At 41.0% G+C, this 18,075-nt stretch overlaps 1 protein-coding gene across 1 annotated transcript in view; it reads left to right on the top strand.

The window, feature by feature from the left end:
* SLC15A4 (solute carrier family 15 member 4) overlaps positions 1–18,075 on the top strand; it is a 41,445-nt gene that overhangs the window by 11,592 nt on the left and 11,778 nt on the right. The window contains exons 2-6 of the mRNA XM_006275065.4: positions 249–544; positions 1,439–1,607; positions 3,546–3,623; positions 10,906–11,074; positions 15,247–15,402. Coding sequence (XP_006275127.3) covers positions 249–544; positions 1,439–1,607; positions 3,546–3,623; positions 10,906–11,074; positions 15,247–15,402 — 868 coding nt within the window. The remainder of the gene's footprint in view (positions 1–248; positions 545–1,438; positions 1,608–3,545; positions 3,624–10,905; positions 11,075–15,246; positions 15,403–18,075) is intronic.

Below are 18,075 nucleotides of genomic sequence, written 5' to 3'. Positions count from 1 at the left end.
AGTCAGGTCTGACACAGCTTTTCTGCCTAAATATTGAACTTCATGGAGTGTTAATAATTTGATTGGGGAATGCAGTCCACTGGCACTTTTTGGATATCATGCTAAGTCCACAATACCTCAGTCATTTAGTTAGTCTATAAATTAGAACTAGGGGCTCTTATATATGATAGTTGATTGAACCCTACTTATTGAAATTCACTCTCATCCAAAATCTAATGACTTTTTTTTTTTTTTTTACTCTATTCTAGGTCAAGGATCGGGGTCCAGAAGCCACAAGAAGATTTTTTAATTGGTTTTATTGGAGTATTAATTTAGGAGCCATTCTCTCCCTGGGAGGCATTGCATACATTCAGCAGAATGTGAGCTTTGTTATTGGATATATCATCCCCACGGTTTGCATTGGAATTTCATTCATGGTGTTTCTGTGTGGTCAGAGTTTCTTCATCACAAAGCCACCTGATGGAAGTGCCTTCACAGACATGTTTAAGATTCTCACGTATTCTTGTTGTTCACGAAAGAGACTCAGAGAGCAACCACCTAATAGGTTTGTAAAGAACTCTTCAGTATAGGCTTAATTGACTTGGGTGAAATTTCAAGATCTCAAACCGGTATGCTTTAATTTTATGGCTGGCTGGTAGCCAGCAATTGCATATTTTAATGTTCCCTGTGCAATTTCGGAATCCTATTTCCATTTGGAACTTAGAGTATATATTATTATAACAAATACCTCCTTGCCGTCTAGTCTCTGGCAGGAAAATCAGGCTTGCTCTTTTTTGACTCCTTCAAAAAGTTGTCTACTTTCCTTTTAAGCTTTTTTTTAACCCACGTCTCGGATTCTGCGCTGCATTTCTTCACAGAGCACTAATTACTTTTTATTTCTGTTTTGCTTTGTCACTGGGTGCTTCTTGATTGGTTTAAAAAAAAAAAAAATTTTTGATCTTCCTTTAGTGAAGCGGCAGACTTCATTGGTTAATTGAGCTGTGTAAATACTCTTTCCAGCAAGTCTCTTCTCCATGTGAAGAAATAAGTGTGGAATAGAAGTTTAAGTTAGCCACTGTAGGATGACGAAAGATTTTGAGTCCTGTACACAATGTACAGTTTGATATGCCTGGCTGGTAAAAGTGCTTAAATCTGTTAGAATAATCTAACTTTTCTTTGAATGTTTAAATCAAGTATATTCTCAATATTGTAGTTCTCTCTCCTTCCCTGGATGTAAGCAACCATTAGAACATACAATATGCTTAATAAATTTTCATTATGACCATATTCATTTGTCCTTTCAACTCCTGATGATCCACTGGTGACCAGACTGTTTTGTCTTCTGTATTTAGAAGTAATTTTGCCTGCTTTAGAAGTCCAGGAGGTTTTTTGTAATGGAAAAAAACAACCCGAGGCTATTAGCGAGTTTTTTTCATTAACTCCTCTTTATTTTCACTAGCGAAAACCAGGGAGTGCTTCAGCAACCTCGTAAACAGAGTCTATTTGAGATGGCAAAGATGTCTCGGGGAGGGCCATTCAGAGAAGATAAAGTAGAAGACGTGAAAGCCCTTGTCAAGATTATCCCTGTCTTTTTGGCTCTGATTCCTTACTGGACAGTGTATTTTCAGGTTAGTCACCCTGATGAGTTAAGTTTTCATTTTATGTGGCTAAGCAATGTACTTCCAAACATAATAGCCATAACTTTACATTATATAACTCTACACTACAATTGGAAGCTCTGCAGGCTCTATCATTATACCACAGTTCTGAGCCTTGATTGTAAACATTTATTCTTCTCTGAAAATTGGCTTGTATAACATGAACCTTGAAGGAATACTTTAAAAAGCTTTTTGGGGAAAATGTTCCCTAAGCTTTTGTTACATCATCAAAATAGTTCAGCGATTACAGTAACAATTCAATTCCAAAAGGTGGGAAGAAGTCTTTCATAATTTAGATAAACTGTATTTTATAATTTATTTAATAAAAATGTTTGTTAACTTCATTTCCTTTTCTTTCCTTTCACCTGCCTGAGAGTAGTTGTCAGAGATAATGTTAGCAGCCTCATGCTGGCAAAAATATAGGAGTCAGTGCTGAGTAATGATGATGATTTCTGACTAACTGTTTTGCTGAGCAGTACTGTGAGCTAGCTTATGCCTTCTCCAGTCAGCGTGTCCAGAAATCTAAATGTAAATTACTGTGTAGCTTCTTTCACTCCTCAACTGAAAGGTATTTTAAGAAAAGATGGTCTTTAGGAATATTTTCAGGTGTTTATGTTAACAAGCATCTTAAATTATAAGAACCTTCAGTATTGTATCTCCTCTTGAAATGCACTCAAGTCTTGCTAGTGAAACAAGGTAGGCCAGCGTAATTTAAACCCTTTCCCTTTCTGGTTCTGCTACAGTAGTTGGATGCTGCAGTCTTTAGGTTGTGAACATCACAGATAATTTAGTCCTTTAAAATTAGAGGTGCACCAATACATCAGCACCAACATGAGAAAAATTGAGAATATTGGCAGTTGGCTATTTTTGGTTCATGTGGCTGATAATGTGGCCGATTAAATGCCCCATGCATGCGTGCAGCCACAGTTCAACACGCAGGCGGCCAGGAGTGCAGCTTGGCAGCGTGGAGAGCAGCTGGATCTGGCTGGTAAGATTGGGGGAAGGAAAGGGCATGGAGTGGGGGGGAAGGGGGCCAGATCAAGGCCCCCGCGCACCCCTGGAGGGCACGGGGGATGCGTGCCCCTAGATCTGCCCACGGGCTGGGGCGTTGCCAGGCTCTTCCCAGCAAGGGGCTGGGCCAGGCTGTGCTCAGGAGAGGCAGCCGTGGCACTGGGTTGTGGGGGACTGCAGCTTTGCCAAAATTTGCCGTAGTCCTTGCTCTCAGTGCCACAGCCACCTGCCCTGAGCACAGCCTGGCCCAGCCCCACACCAGGACTAGCCTAGCGCTGCCCGTGGCCACAGCCTGCAGCGACAGCCTGCTCTACCCTGTGCACAGATCCGAGGACACATGCCCCACTCTTGTGGCTGCATGCACCCTGGGAGGGCACATGCAGCCACAGAAGCTGCCCCGTGTCCCCCAAATGAGCTGCTTGGAGCTCAGTCCCATGCCCTGCCCTGCCCTTGCTGTGCAACACGTGTCCCAGCCCCACTCCCTCCCTCCTTGCGGGGACTCCCTCCCTCCCCCTTCTCCCCCCCCCCATCCCCCACAACAGACTTACCAACTGGTTGCTGCTCTCCATGCTGCGGGGCTGCATATTGGAATTGGATCGGTACTGGCTGATATGGCTCTTAAAAAATCAGCCATCGGTATCAGCCCAAAAAATCTCTTTTGGTGCACCCCTATTTAAAATTTCTGTATAAAGTCATGGGGTCTTGTGGGGGAGGGTTGGGGTTTTGGTTTTCTTTGTTTTTTTCTGTTTTTTTTTAAGATGCTTTGTGTGTGCGCCAGGGTGAGGAGAGAGAGTGAGAATTTTAGATGTAGTTCTTCTTGGCTGAAAATTTAAGAATATTTTCACTTTAGCGTGCGACTTGTCCAGGTAACTCTGTCCACTCATTTCTTCGTGTTAGATGCAGACTACATACGTGTTGCAGAGTCTTCATCTGAAGATTCCTGAAATTTCAAATGCTACCAACCCCATTCATACGGTAAGTAGGGCAAAATGCATTTTAATTTCATTTGTTTGGCTGAAATGCAAATCTGAGCTTCGGACAAGTTCTTCTGAATCAAGATAATGATTTGATGTGTGGTGACGTGGATGCTAATTGCTTATTTTAGAGTTCGTGGGTGTTTGTTTTCCTTCAGCTTTAACATTAGAATAGTTGTAGCTACCTAGAGTTGATTAACAAAACCATGTTTAACATAATTTTACCCACACTTGTTTATTCAGACTTGTTTCAAAATTAAACTTTAGGGAGTACTGGAACGATTTTTTCAATAAATGTTCTTCAGGGGCCTATACAGAGTAACGCAATGTAGCACTCCCTTTAAAACAGCTACAATTTATTTGTGTATAAGTATATGTAAAAAAAATAAATATAAAATTTTGCACCCACTCCTATCCTGGTAGCTCTAGATATTGTTTTCAGTAAACTATCAAGTGCTGTGTGTGTGTGTGTAATATATGTGCGTGAAGTGAGCAAAAAGCTTGATGGTCAGAGTTTGCAAATCATTTCCAAACCTATATATAATGATTTGCAAACTCTGACTATCAAACTTTGCTCACTTCTTTATAGTACTTTTACACATAGAACATTCGTTTCAGAGGCTGAATTACTTTAAATAAACAAAGAAAAGCATTATGAGCTTTAAAATGACATTTATGACATATGACCATTTTCCTAAATTTAAGCTGTCTTTGTAAAACTCAGCTGTAATATTTACTTTAAACTGTGCAGAATTTGAGGCAAGGATGATAGAACAATAATCCTAGTGTTTTTTTCTTTATACTTCTAAACAGTATATAAGTGAACTTGAGCTCTCATCTGCAGTGCATCAATTATAGCCATTCCTGCTTGATTTTGAAATCTTCAGCAGTTCTGTGCACATTTTTTTTTAAACCAGCTGAAGTAAGTTTATGTGCTTCTGTCACTTCCCACTGTATTTGGGTTATCTGAAGGACATTAGCACAGAACGCCACATTTATAAATGCAGTCTCTTTTAAAAGATACCATAATTATTCCTATCCATGAAAATTTAGGTGATTTGAGGTAGCTGCAGAAGAGCAGTAATGGAAGATTTGGGACATAGCTTCATGGCTCATCAGATGTTCATTTTTCTTTGACTATGCTGTATGTGTGTCTGTGCTAAAATTAATGAGATAAAGGCTGTGCATATTTCCTCTTGATATAGAAACAGTGTATTAAGGTAGAGTATGTGCATGCCCTTCAATTTGCTGATACCTGATAAGAGTAGAAAATGAAAAAGGCATGTATTAGAAAAATAGTGCTTGCATTGTGTGAAATACCACAGTGTTAGCGGTACTTGTTCCTCTGTTCAACCTTATCAAAACCAGTAATGTTGTAAAACTTCCTAAATTCTTGATTCTAATTACTTTGAAAATTGGTCCTTCCTTGTTTCACTTATGCCCTGCTGGTTAATGTTAAGATAGTAAGTCAGCTACTTTCATGTGACCTGCACCTATTTTGGGGAAAAATTTACAGCTCTGAAGTTCTCTTGAATCTCCCCAAGTAAACAAACAGATCTATTCATCCAAATTCTAAAGCTGGATGTTTTTCCCAAAAGGATTTGAAGGTTGTTAACCATAGTCTTGTGAATCTGACCTACATCAAAATATTTAGTAGTTTCGACAATTAATTGTTGAAATCATCTGAATCCACAGTCTTGAAATACTTGGAGAACATAGGCAAATGTGTTAACTACTTGGATTAACTTGTTTTCATGGTCAGTTTCCTGTGATTCTCAAAGCAGTTGATTGTGAACTAGGAAAGAGTGATTGGAGTCAGGCAAGAAACCAGTAGTATTTTAATAATTGCCTACTAGACTTCCTGTGGACATGATTATATGGGGTCTGTGGCAGCACACTTTTGGGTGCTTGCCACTTTAAGGGCTGGAGCAGGCAACCAGCAGGTGCTTGATTAGGGCGGCCATTTTAAAACTAAGGTCAGCCAGGCAGAGCCGGCAGTGTGTTGCTTGCAGCCGAGAGACTAACATCACCCGGCTGAGCTGAGGCTCACAGCATCCTGGAGGTAAGGGCTGGTTTGGAGGCTCCTGGTCCTGGGCGTGACCTAAAACTTGACCCTGCTGGGGACAGGTGGCCTGGTGGGGCTCCTGGTGGCGTAGGAGCCCCCAGCAAATGCCAGGCCAGTTACCACCCTGGTGAAAGGCAGGTCAGGGTGTCTTAACAGCCCCTCCCCCCATCTTGGGTGGGTTACATCTAGCAAGTGGGGCCAGGCACAGCTGAGGCTACCTGAGCCCACAGGGGATTGTGACCCCAGAGGCCCCAGGAAGGGACAGAAGTGTAGCCCCAGAGAGGGGGCCGTAGCATGGCCCCAGAGAGAAGACAGGTGTATAGCCCTAGGGAAGAGGGCAGAGTTGTGTAGGCCTGAAGGGCTGTGCACGGGGGGGTGGGACTGAACAGGGAAGTAGGCCTGAAGGACAGTCCTAGGCAGAGCCAACCAGGGCAAATCAGCTTGTGCGGGGCCCTGCCCCAATCCTGCATGCCCTGGTTGTGAAGAAGCCTCTGCAGTCAGTGGTGGTAGCACTTGGAGGTGGGGGGGGGGGGGGCGGTACCGAATGGCCGGATGCGAAGCCGGTGGCAGTGGTGCAGTCGCCATGGCCACTCCACCTGGCTCTGTGTGGGAACTGAGGCCGTCACCCCAATTCACACCCCCCTAGGGATGGCCCTGGTCCCAGGGGCATGTTGAATAGGGCCAAACTGGGAGTAAGCCTGAAGGACACCACAAGGGTCAGACCCATGAGTACTTCCTTGTGAGAATGATAAGAAGACCTTAGAATGGGGTATGGTGTAGAGGCCCCAGAGTGGGCATAGTAGGAACCCATGTTGGGACAGAGGCCAAAGTATGTCCATGGATGCCTGAGGCCATAGTTTGGGCCAGAGGCTGAGTGGGAGGGGGAAAGTGGGGGGGCTCAGCTAAAGAGTTAGGGACAAGTCCTGACACCGGTAAGTCCTCCACTACTAGAAGGCCGAGTGTGGGTCGAAAGTAAGACCTAAAGGTTGAGCATAATGACCTGCTGCTCCAGGGAGGAAGTGAGAATCCCTATGAGACCCTGGAGCACCAGTCGTAGTGTCAGTTACGAACATCGTGGCTGTCCTCTGCGAGGCACGGGCCACCGTATAGGGAAGGTTCAGAGCGGTGGATAGTGCCCCCTGGCATCGGGGCCTGTAATGGGTAGTCTCCCACATTTACCACCAGTAAAACATTACAGCAAAGTCATGGCAGGCAAGATTGGGCAGACTCCCCCATAGAGGCAGGTGGGCAGGCTGACTGGAGATATGGCCCCAAGCGTGCCCCCTGTCACAGGGTTGTTAAAAAGCTAATGTCTAATCTGTGCTAATACTCATTGTTGCCGTCAACAGTGGGAGATTTTGAAGGAATCTAGGTGTAGACAAGATTTGATGTTGAGAGAATGGCAACATTTTTATTACTTAGCTTGATGGGAGTCAGTCTTCTGGGAGGCATGCCACAAATTAGCCCCACGTCATCTCCAAGTGCTACTCTGATCCCCTTCCTGCTTCGTGCCCCACACAGAAGCTGCCCATGCCACAGGTTGGCCACCCCTGACCTACCTTATTAAAGAAGAGGTAAGCTTTATGCTTGCCTATTCTAATTCTAACTTTGTACAAGTCAGAGTCAAGTGATTATTGGCTATTACATATAGGATTGTAGGAAACTAACTACCATGCTGGAAGTTCAGTTAAAACTTATTGTCTGTTTCATTGTATTTTATATTATGAAATATGAGCTGATTTGCACTGAGTGGTCAATGTGTTTTTTTGCGTTGTTTTTGGGGTAGTTTTGTTTTTTTTAACTTGAGCATTCTGGAGAGCTATGGCAGCCCTGCTTTTCCTGTTTGAACTCTAGAAAACGTCCATCTCTTGGTAACTTTAAGTATTTTCACACGCTCATTAGGCAACTTGGGATAGGGACTTAACATTTAAAGATTGGTTCTGCATTTGAAGCACCCAGAAATTGAAGTGTGTTTCATTCTGATGATTTGATTTTTAAACCCACGTTTAGTTCTGTGAATCTTATTTATCGTCTGCATACAGCCGCTCCCAAAGCCTGACTGACTTGGGCAGATATGGGAGGAGGTAATTTTAAATATGGAATTTTTAATATCCTGGGTTTAAAATTGTCTGGCTTTGGGGTGAGTTCTAGACTTGAACGCAGTTGCTGGCAAAGTGAGATGCTTTTTATGTGAACATTATCTTATAGAATCCCCCTTTGACCAAAATATTGGCTGGAGAATTATATTTTTGAACATACTTTAAATTGTCAGTAGCTGTTGGCTTTTGTGGTTTGAGTAACATTCACCGCGAAATCACTGTCTTTTGGTAGGCTGAATATTCCAAATGCTACATTTTTTAAGTTGTGTAATATACTTGTAGTGCTTCATTGAATATTTTTGCCATAAACAGATTCTGATTATCCCAAAGATCAGTAGAACTTACCATTCATATAGACTGGGAGTCTGACTTGCTCAGTCCTGCAAATTGGAAAGGATACAGGCTTTTCACAATATACTGTATTCATTTGACAGCTGTAATTTAATTTTAATTCTATTTTGTATTACATAAAATCATTTCTACTATTCTATGACACACTTTTGAAAAGTCATCAACTTAATAATTGATCTATAGCACCTGGTTCTTTAAATATTTCTCACGTCTAGGGTAGGAACAATGAGCAGTGCTGTCAAACTCGTACATCATTTTATTTTGGAAGCAAAATAAACAAGCAGGAAATATCTAATTGCCTTGAATCAGTTTTTTAGCGTACATGTCATTAATATTGGCTTTGATTGCTGTTCTAAATGCATCTTGGTATATATTAATTAAAATAATGTGTAAGCTTTTGTTTACCAGATTTGAGTGGCACAATCGATCATTCCACAGACAGGTGTTCCATGACTAATAGATCTTAATGGCAGAAAAGCTCCCACAGGATAATGATTTTCCATTCCTCAAATTACAAGATGTAAACAGAGCAAATGCCAGATGATCCTAATGCCCTTCTCCGCCAAAAGAAGGCAGTGTTGAGCCTGGTTTTTTTGCCATCTGCTATTGCACTTATTTTCATTGGTGATAGTTCAAAACAAAGCCTGTATCAGTAGCCCCAGTGTTTTGCTAGCCTATGTGCATCAATACTGTATTCAGCTGCATATTTTGCAGTTCTCCTGTATGTTCTGTCAACCTCAGTACTAACCTTTTAATTTCCTTTTGGTTATGAGAAACATTGGAGGGTCTCTTGGGTAATGCATTGTCTATTAGTGGGGACTTAGTGAATTCGCAATTTTGCTGATTCTGCAAAATCTGGCATTGCCGGCAAAATCTAGGCAATGCCCACGAAATTTGCAGAGGGGAAAAAAAATCTTATGGAAAAACTTATGAAAAAATGATGGCTTCTCAGAAGGAGTCAGCAGTACTCAGACTGGCAGCCCACCTGGGCAGAAAAGAGGGTTGGAGGACTGCTTTCTCAAAGGGTTGCCAACAAACTGGCTGCCAGGGGCAGGGCCTCATTTGATAGGCAGCCCTTGCAGCCAGTCAGAGGCGTGGTGGGGAGGGGGCTGCTGCGCCCTGCCTATGAAATGGCTGCTGGGCCCTGTGTTCTGCCCATGAAATCAGCAGACAGCTGCTGCGAGTTAGGTCCCTGTTTAGGCTATGTGAGGCTTCGATCACCAACTCGATTTGGAGGAGATTCGGCCCAGTTTTGGCAGCCAGATCTCCGAATCTGAATCAAATTGGGAGACCCGTCAAAAAGTCCAAATTGAATCCGAAACCTCTGAATCGATTTTGGTGACCAAAGTGTGCCCTCCCCCCCCCCCCCCCAGCTTGGCACCCACCCAGCAGCTGCCCCATGGCATGGTTGCAGTACGGCTCAGCAAGTTGCCTCACACTGTCTGGGAGCTGGGGCTGAATGCTGTCAGCCTCCAGGTGACTGCTGGAGCCACCCCCATCCAGACAGTCCGTGACACCCTGCCGAACCACACTGCACCCACGCGATGCCACAGCTGCGATCCTCTGCCCCACGCAGCACGGTGGAGCTCTGCCATGAGCCCTCAGGCCCTGATCCCTGTTGCTGCAGCCAGTGAGTGCAGGTCTTTAAAAAAAAAAAAAAAAAAGGCCAGGGGGCTGGGGTTGGGTGGGGAATGGGGCTGGACAGGGCAGCCATGGGGGTTTCTCTCCCCGGCCGATCTGAATCGTCACCGAATCTCTGATTCTGATTCAGCCGAATAGAATGGGGACAGCGATTCAAATTACCGAATCGAATTGCTGTCCTCCGAATCGTCTGAATCGGAATTGATTACTTCCCTATTTGCACAAGCCTAGTCCCTATCCTGTGAGTCCAGTGTTGAGGACCACTGGCCCAAATAGAAGTCCTTTAAAATTGAGTCCATTTTGGAAGTGTTTGCCATTCACAGGGTTAAACTGTACATCCTTACTCTAGTTTGATGCTGAATATACAGATTTTTCAGGATAAGGTAAAGCCCTTACTGTTTTAGATTGTTCCATTAGTGCCTGTTGGCTACAACGTTGCGCATTCGGATTTTCTTAAACTACATCCTTATTGGGCACAGGTGAATAAGTCAGCTGATTCTTTACAGATACACTGACACCAGTTCAGCTGAGATGCTTACTCCATTTGGTAACACTCTTACTATGCCAACCATGATTGCAGTGCACTGTCACTTTTAAAGCAGATCTCCACTGATTTCTGGAAAAAGTGTTTTTGGAGGATGATTTTTTGTTTTGTTTACTGTCACACTTCTTTGCTTACCACCCTCTTTCCTCACACTTCTGTTGTTGGGATTATTAGGTTTGACAAAAGGTAGTGATGTAGAAGACAACTTGGCTTCTTATAATCTCAACTCTTGAACATTTAACATTGAAAGAAGATGTTCACGTAGGCCTGTTTAGCAGTGGAAAGTCTGCCAAGCTCGGCCCAAATGGGGATGCTTCCCTTAAGTAGGAACATGCAGTGCTACCTCAGCTACTAGAGGGAACCCCTATCTTTATTCTTAAACCACTAGGAATTTAAAGTACCAGGACAAAATAAAACATGAAAAGTTGAGCTAAGAAAAATATATTAAACCTGATTATTGAGAAAAGATTGAAATAACCTCTGGCCACGAAATGTAGTGCATGCTTCAGTTTCTTTTGGGACTTTCAGTATTTCCTGAAAGAATAGTTTGTTTTTGCTAACCTAATTTGTCTGCTTTTTTCAGTTTCCAGCTGCCTGGTTGACTATGTTTGATGCAGTGCTCATTCTGATTCTAATACCTGTGAAGGATAAATTGGTAGACCCTGTTCTGAAGAGGCATGGTTTACTCCCATCATCCTTGAAGAGGATTGCAGTTGGAATGTTCTTTGTGATGTGTTCGGCATTCGCAGCTGGTAAGGAAGCAATTTAGACATACATCTGTCCAATCACTTCTGCAGGGAAGCCTGCTGTGAGTACCTACTGTGGCTTCCAGGATCTTGATGGGTGCTCAGGAGGCCCCTACTCAAAGTAGTTTGGATGCAGCTATGAGCCTGTGCACATAATAACAAGGTCTTGCACGTAGAATTGCCATCCTTTATTGTTGCTTATCTCAAAGTTTTTTACATGGTGGCAGTTTAAGTAATGACTTCCAGCACAGAAGATGCTTATTCTCCAATAAGCGACTATTAATGTTCAAGTTGAGCATGCTGTAGTAACAAAAGAGTTACTTGTATAATCTCTGATACCGCCTCTGTGAAGGCCTTAGTCTGTACTATTTTACTGCTTGAAGAAAGCGTTCCATCTGAGTTTGAAGCTTCAAATCAATAAAATAAAGATGAAATCTGCTATAGTCTTAAGTATTATGGAAACCATAAAGAAATGTCACCTGACCTTAATACTCATTTAAGTCAAAATTTAAGCATAGGCACGCTAGGATGCCTACATCAAATCAGCATTTGTCTCTGTCCATCAGATTTCAAAATATCCAATACACTGAAATGCTGTTTAAAACAGTTTGCCTTCAGTTGAACTAATAAAGTTGGCTTACTGCTGAGCAAGACTTTTCTCCTACTTTGGCTATTTTTTCCCCCTCTGCCTTAATGTTCCCTAATGTTTGGGAATTATTGTAGTGTAAAATAGCTTAGCTGTAGCATGAAGGGAAAAAGATGGCATCTCTGTTAAAATCATAAATCATCTGCTTTTGAGAATGATTTAAAGTTGTTAAGCACTGCTGATGTGGAACTGAACATCTCTGAGCAATGCTTCATAGAACCTATAGCCTTCACCTAGTATCCGTATAATGAACATATTGATAAAGCATTATAGCATTAAATAAATTAATCTTAGCACTTGTAATCTCCTATATTTTAGAGAGGGGGACACTTTATAGGGCTATTAAGGTTTCTCTCAGTGAGAGAAGTAATTACCTTATTAGGCCAAGGTCATTTTTATATGCGGGCAAGTAAAGTTCTGTCTGCAAAGTCATTTAAACTTAAATGACTCAAAATACAGATTATTTCTTTTATTCCAAATGTTCCCCTCTGCCAGTAGGGGGCAACGGTGACAAAAATGTTGCTCCTCAGTCTCAGGAATAGAATTTATCAGAATTTTTAACCGATTTCAAAATGCTTTTCTTTCTTTACTAGTTGGTCTATATACTGTTTTAGAACTAATTATGTTGCAGAATGGTCCGATGTAGCAGAACTGAACTTTTTCAGATGAGCTCTGGTACTCATTTCTGTCCCAGGTGTTTGATAATCTGTAAATCCCACCTTTCTTTTTCTTTCTCCAGCAGAGGTTCAGTTTCAGTTTTGGAGCTAAAATAATGACACTTATTATTGTAGAGGGAGAAGCTCCCAACTGGCCTGAATGAGTGATGATGTTTTTATCATGTTATCTTATAAAAACTAATTCGACTCCTAAGCTGTCATAGCCACCCGAGCACCTATTAGCGACAAATCTCGATGAAAATATGGAGTAGTACAAAGACGCTGATAACTTAAATTTACCGTCCTAAAAGTAACTTAATGATTTGTTTGCTTTATTTCCATTTTGGCATGCTTGTCTAACTTGCAGTAGTTTAATACTATTTAGGCTGCTTGTTATATTGTTTAGATGATTTTAAATAACTTATAAATTGGGTGAGAATACAACCTATTAGATTTAATGAACACCTGCCGTGCTTCATGCATTTTATCGTAAATTCTGAGTAGCAGTATTTAAGGTTATTCAACTGGAAAATCAACTTCATTTATAGGTTTTAAACAATTACAGCAAGAACTTAATCTTTAGAGTTTTAATAGTTACAAAAATCTTAAACTTGAAAACTTACATTTTCAAAAATGGCCGAGCAAAGAATGATAGACACCGGCTTTTAAAATATTCAGACAAATTTAAGCAAAGATAGTTTGAATCAGAAGCTTCAGAAATAGGAGTACCTTCTTGGTGGCTAAGTATCTGCTAAAGTTGCTTATAGCTTGAAGAATATAGCATAGTCATACCATATGTCTTTGAAGCAAAGTTATTTCACACTATTGTATATATGAGAATGAAGTTTCAGCCAGGGCCTTAACTGATTATGCAGCATAGTGTTTAAAAACATTCTAAAACTTAAGTGAGAAGCTAAATTATGAGCTCTTGAATGTCTATTGCCATATTTAAAAAAAGATAAAAGTTTTAAGTACATTACATTTTTGCAGCTAAGTATGTAGCATGATGCATTGAAACATCCTTGGATAGTTGGTGAAAGATACCTAAAATTACAATAGGCAAATGTGCAGCTAAAAAAAGAAGTGGGGGATATCTTGAAGAGATGATACTTTTGGCACTAGTGATACTGCGATCACAACAATTCCTACTCTGAGAATCAAAACTTTGTGTATGTTATGCTTTTTGAAAGTGGCAACATCTTAACTGCCCCTTTGAACACATTTTAGCAGCAAGAGTGCTGGAGGAGTTTCAGGAGTAATATGTTGATTTTTCTGCACTTGCCTTTTAAGTGAGTTCCTTTACTGGAATTGAACTACCAAGAATGAATAAACTTGTGTGATAATACAGGAGTTGTAGAAATCAGGGGTCCAGAACTGCAGCAATCAGTTCTGTTGCCACATCCCCACAGCCAAATTTCTGGACTGGTGGAGAGCCCCATGGGCCAGATGACATGGCCCCATTGGCCAGATTGTACCAGCGCACAGTCACCCTGCACCAGATCTGGTACGAAAGTTTGGCTAATGCATGGAATCATGCTACAGTTTCTGGTGCGCGGACTTGCATCAGCATTTAGGATTGTATCCACAAACTTACCCTGTGTGTTAAACTTATGCTGGATCAGGCCTGCAGACCCCACTACACATGGGATCTGGGCCATGGACTAGGCCACAGGACCACAGTTTGAGCACCACAGGTCTATCTAGTTTACCTAATTTGGCGTTTGGTGTTTTTGGGCATGTGCGATTGGCAGTATATATAGCAATAATCTACTTATCTTGTAATGGAAACTAGAATTGGAGAAATTGGCTACCAGAGTTTAATCGTTTTTGCTTACCCTCTGTATAGATGATGTCGTAGATATTCCATGCAACATGGATGACTTTTTTTTTTATTAGGATTATACATCACACCAAGTATCAAGTCCATTTTTGATCCTCTTAAGACTGAAGCTGGCTGACCCTGATAAGCACTAGGGTGGGAAGCCTATATATGTACTACATGGAAGTGGCTTAATGATTTAGAAGGTGCAGTTCTTCCTGTTGGATCAGTAATGAGCTATTATACCAAGTTGTTGGACTGTGGGGTTCCAATACTGAAGGTGGCTTCTTCTGGGTTAAGCAGGAAGTAGAAGTTTTGGTCACTCATGGTAATTAGATGTTATGCATCCTTCATAATAGTAGGCCTAAATTCAGTGTGCACACTGCCTACCAAAATTCCCTTGCAGTTGCAGCTGAATGAGATTCACATCCTGCTCTAAATTGCCCTATTGCGCTGAGCGCTGTTGAACAGTTTGCTTTATTTCACAGTTAAGTGTCTGTATTTCATTGTTTTGTAAAGTGATTTCTATGTATGATACAGCTTTTAAATCAAGGCGTGATGAACTTTTTGGTTGAAAGGTGCTAAATAAACATAAGTCATGATCATATTTATAGTAGTTTATTGGTAAAAGGTGTTAATGTTGCACAAGTGATCATTTTGATAAGTAAAATGCTTCCTGATTTACTACCTTCATGCTTGTAGATGCAATAATTCAACTCTGTAGAGAAATGGCAACGAGACTGCTTTAAAAAAAAAAAAAAGCTTGTATGAGAATATTTGAAGTAATGCATGTGAAACAGTAAGGATATGTGTAATCATAGCTGATAAATAAAAATAGAATCTCTCTTATGTTATGGGAAAAGAACTATTTCCTGAAACAGTTGTAAAAGTAGAATATGCTGCGTTTTATGTGAGAATATCAGGAAATGCATTTTCCTTAATAGTCTGTAAGCTTTTATTGCATAATTGCCAGATAGCAACTGGGTCCTATATACTTTGAAATGTGAACAAACAGTTTTTGCTTTTGGGAACAATCCTTTTCCTGTTTGCCTCCTAGGAATTCTAGAAAGCTACAGGCTTAAAATGGTAAAGGTTAAGACAATTAATCAGACTATCGGAAATGTTACATATCATGCTGCTGATTTGCCAGTGTGGTGGCAGGTTCCTCAATATGTGCTGATTGGCTTCAGTGAAATATTTGCAAGTATAGCAGGTAAGATTCTTTTTTTTAAGTCTTCTTCTTCACATACCTTTTGTCTGGCCATTTAGTTTTGAAATACTTTACAACTAGAACATAATAAATATTTTGAAGGGAAAGAATTCAATTATCATAGGGTATGCTGGTTCCAACCATAACAGATTGCATGTAATTGTTTGGACATTTACTATTTATATTCGGAAAATAGTTAAAAATCAGTATTTCAGTAGGGTGTGAGCATATATTAAGAACCATAGAGGGACAATAAGATTTAAATAAATATCAAAAGCATCAGGAAATAAAAAGTATGCCTCTTGTGCAATTTGTTAATAGCCTTCATTTTTTATTTAAAAAAAAAAAAAGAAACCTGATAAGATACTTGAGGAAAATTTGGATTTTTTAAAGAATATGGCATAAATTGTTAGAAAAAATGTTTAGAATCCACAATCAAGATCTCTGGAAGGAAAGGAAAGAACAAGTGTATCCTAGTAAAGAGAGCAGTTTTTTTTTTTAACTCTTTTCCAGTAAACTCCTATATGCTGTTGGTCCTCCTTGCTACTCTTCTCTTTTTAAAGAGAGGCAGAGAGGAATATGGCATGAATGAGTAGCAGCAGCAGCAGCTGAAATTCAGAACAATCTGGAGCTTAGTATGAGCCCAACCAGTGAATGGCCACATTTGAAGCTTGAGCATTAACCTGCTTGCACAGACCTGTAAGTGCACGCTCAGAATCTTGTTGAATATTTTTATTGTAGTCATTAGTGGGTAATTAGAAACAAAACAACTGCCCCTGTTTTCCTCCTCCTTCCTCCTCCTCTCCTCAATGGTAGGGCCTTATTCTGTATTTTTTCTGTAGGAGAAACTTCCAGTTGATGATTTTTATTTATTTATTTTGCTACTGTTGTAAGATTTCTGCTTAGAGCTAAACATAAAATGTTAAATTAACAGCCAGTTATTAATTTAACTATTTTCCTTCAAATACCTGTACAACTGAGATAAAATATAGTTCTTCTGTTTAACCACTCCCATATGATAAGATCTCCTGCATTGTTTTCTGCATAGTAAGCTACTTTCCCCCCTTCCCATCTTGAACAAATCAATGGACTAGATCTGCAGCTTGGTGCTTGAAACAGGGCAGTCCCATACCTTGTTTGTTTCCATGAAGAGCTTAGTCCATCAGTCTTCCATATCCATCTGTCCTGCTTTCGTGTTACTGCTGCTAAGACTTTCCCTTATTAGTAGATCAAAACTACTCATCTAGTCTGGGACTGTGTTGGGCTAGAGCAGTGATTCTCAAACTGGGTTCCATGCCACCCTTGCTTGCACTGAGATCCTTTTGAGGGTGCCATGTAGTGTGTTCAGTTTGCAGACATGATTTGGAAGATTAAGCCCAGAGATTTCAAATGGGAATCCATAGTGTTAAAAACATTCTGACCTCTTGTGGTCTTTCTGGGTTCTTTGCAACAGATTTGCTCTTTATTGCAGAAAAGATTTTGGGGGAAATGTACTCTGAAATGCTGTGAAACAGCATTATGCAGTTGCCCTACTGGGCAATAAACATACAGTCTCTGGTCATCTTTTACAGTTCAAAAGTTCATGAAACTGTCCCACAGCATGTTCAGATCCACCATGTTCAAATATTGGAGTTACTGCATCAGAGGCCACTTTGGCAGTCAGCAGATTCCTACCGTTGCCTACTTGGTACTGCTCCATTTTCACAACCCTCAGCTCCCTCGAGCATGTGTTGCCGTGTTAAGTTTTCTACCTACAAGTTGGTTACTTTCAACTCATTTTGCCAACTGCAACTTTCTCCTTAACTTCCATGACATAATTTTTTTCCCACTGTTTTCATGTTTGACTACAGATTTGTTTAACTTAAGAATTTAATAAGGGGTCCTCCTCAGATGATGCAGGTATTCCTTTACTGTTTTTTTTTCCCTTATTAGTAGATCAAAACTACTCATCTAGTCTGGGACTGTGTTGGGCTAGAGCAGTGATTCTCAAACTGGGTTCCATGCCACCCTTGCTTGCACTGAGATCCTTTTGAGGGTGCCATGTAGTGTGTTCAGTTTGCAGACATGATTTGGAAGATTAAGCCCAGAGATTTCAAATGGGAATCCATAGTGTTAAAAACATTCTGACCTCTTGTGGTCTTTCTGGGTTCTTTGCAACAGATTTGCTCTTTATTTTTTTCTGTAGTCAAAAAACAAGTGAAAACTAAGAACTGGCACTTTCCAAGGGGAGCCTTGAGACTACAGAGGTTGAGAACCACTTGGCTGGAGGAAAACAACTTTAGTACAAAGCCGAGTTATCAGGTGGTTAAAGCACCAGCTAACAGACCTGGCCTTGTCACAATAAATGTATAGGACAAGGGTTAATGGCTTCACCTCCCTCTAACTAATTGTATAATTGGGATAGTTCCTTTAATTCAGAAGGGTGCGAGACTTATGACAAACTTCTTTTTAAGAGCCCTAGTGGGGTTGTGCAGTATAGTTCCCTACCCAATCTGCTGCTCTGCTTTCTGCTTCTTGCCCTCTTGCTCTGTGTTGCCTGCCTTCTCCCCAACTGCTCTGCACCAAGCAGACACAGAAGCTACCCATGGCACTTGTACCACAGGTTGACCACCCTGTGTTAGTACATACCTAGTACTCTAATGGCTGCTTCTAACTCTTCCGAATCACCCACTGGAA

The sequence above is a fragment of the Alligator mississippiensis genome, chromosome 10 (genome assembly GCF_030867095.1).
Source record: "Alligator mississippiensis isolate rAllMis1 chromosome 10, rAllMis1, whole genome shotgun sequence".
In the NCBI taxonomy this organism is placed as follows: domain Eukaryota; kingdom Metazoa; phylum Chordata; order Crocodylia; family Alligatoridae; genus Alligator; species Alligator mississippiensis.
The sequence above is the reverse complement of the archived record's forward strand: the minus strand, read 5'-3'. Positions and strand labels throughout refer to the sequence as shown.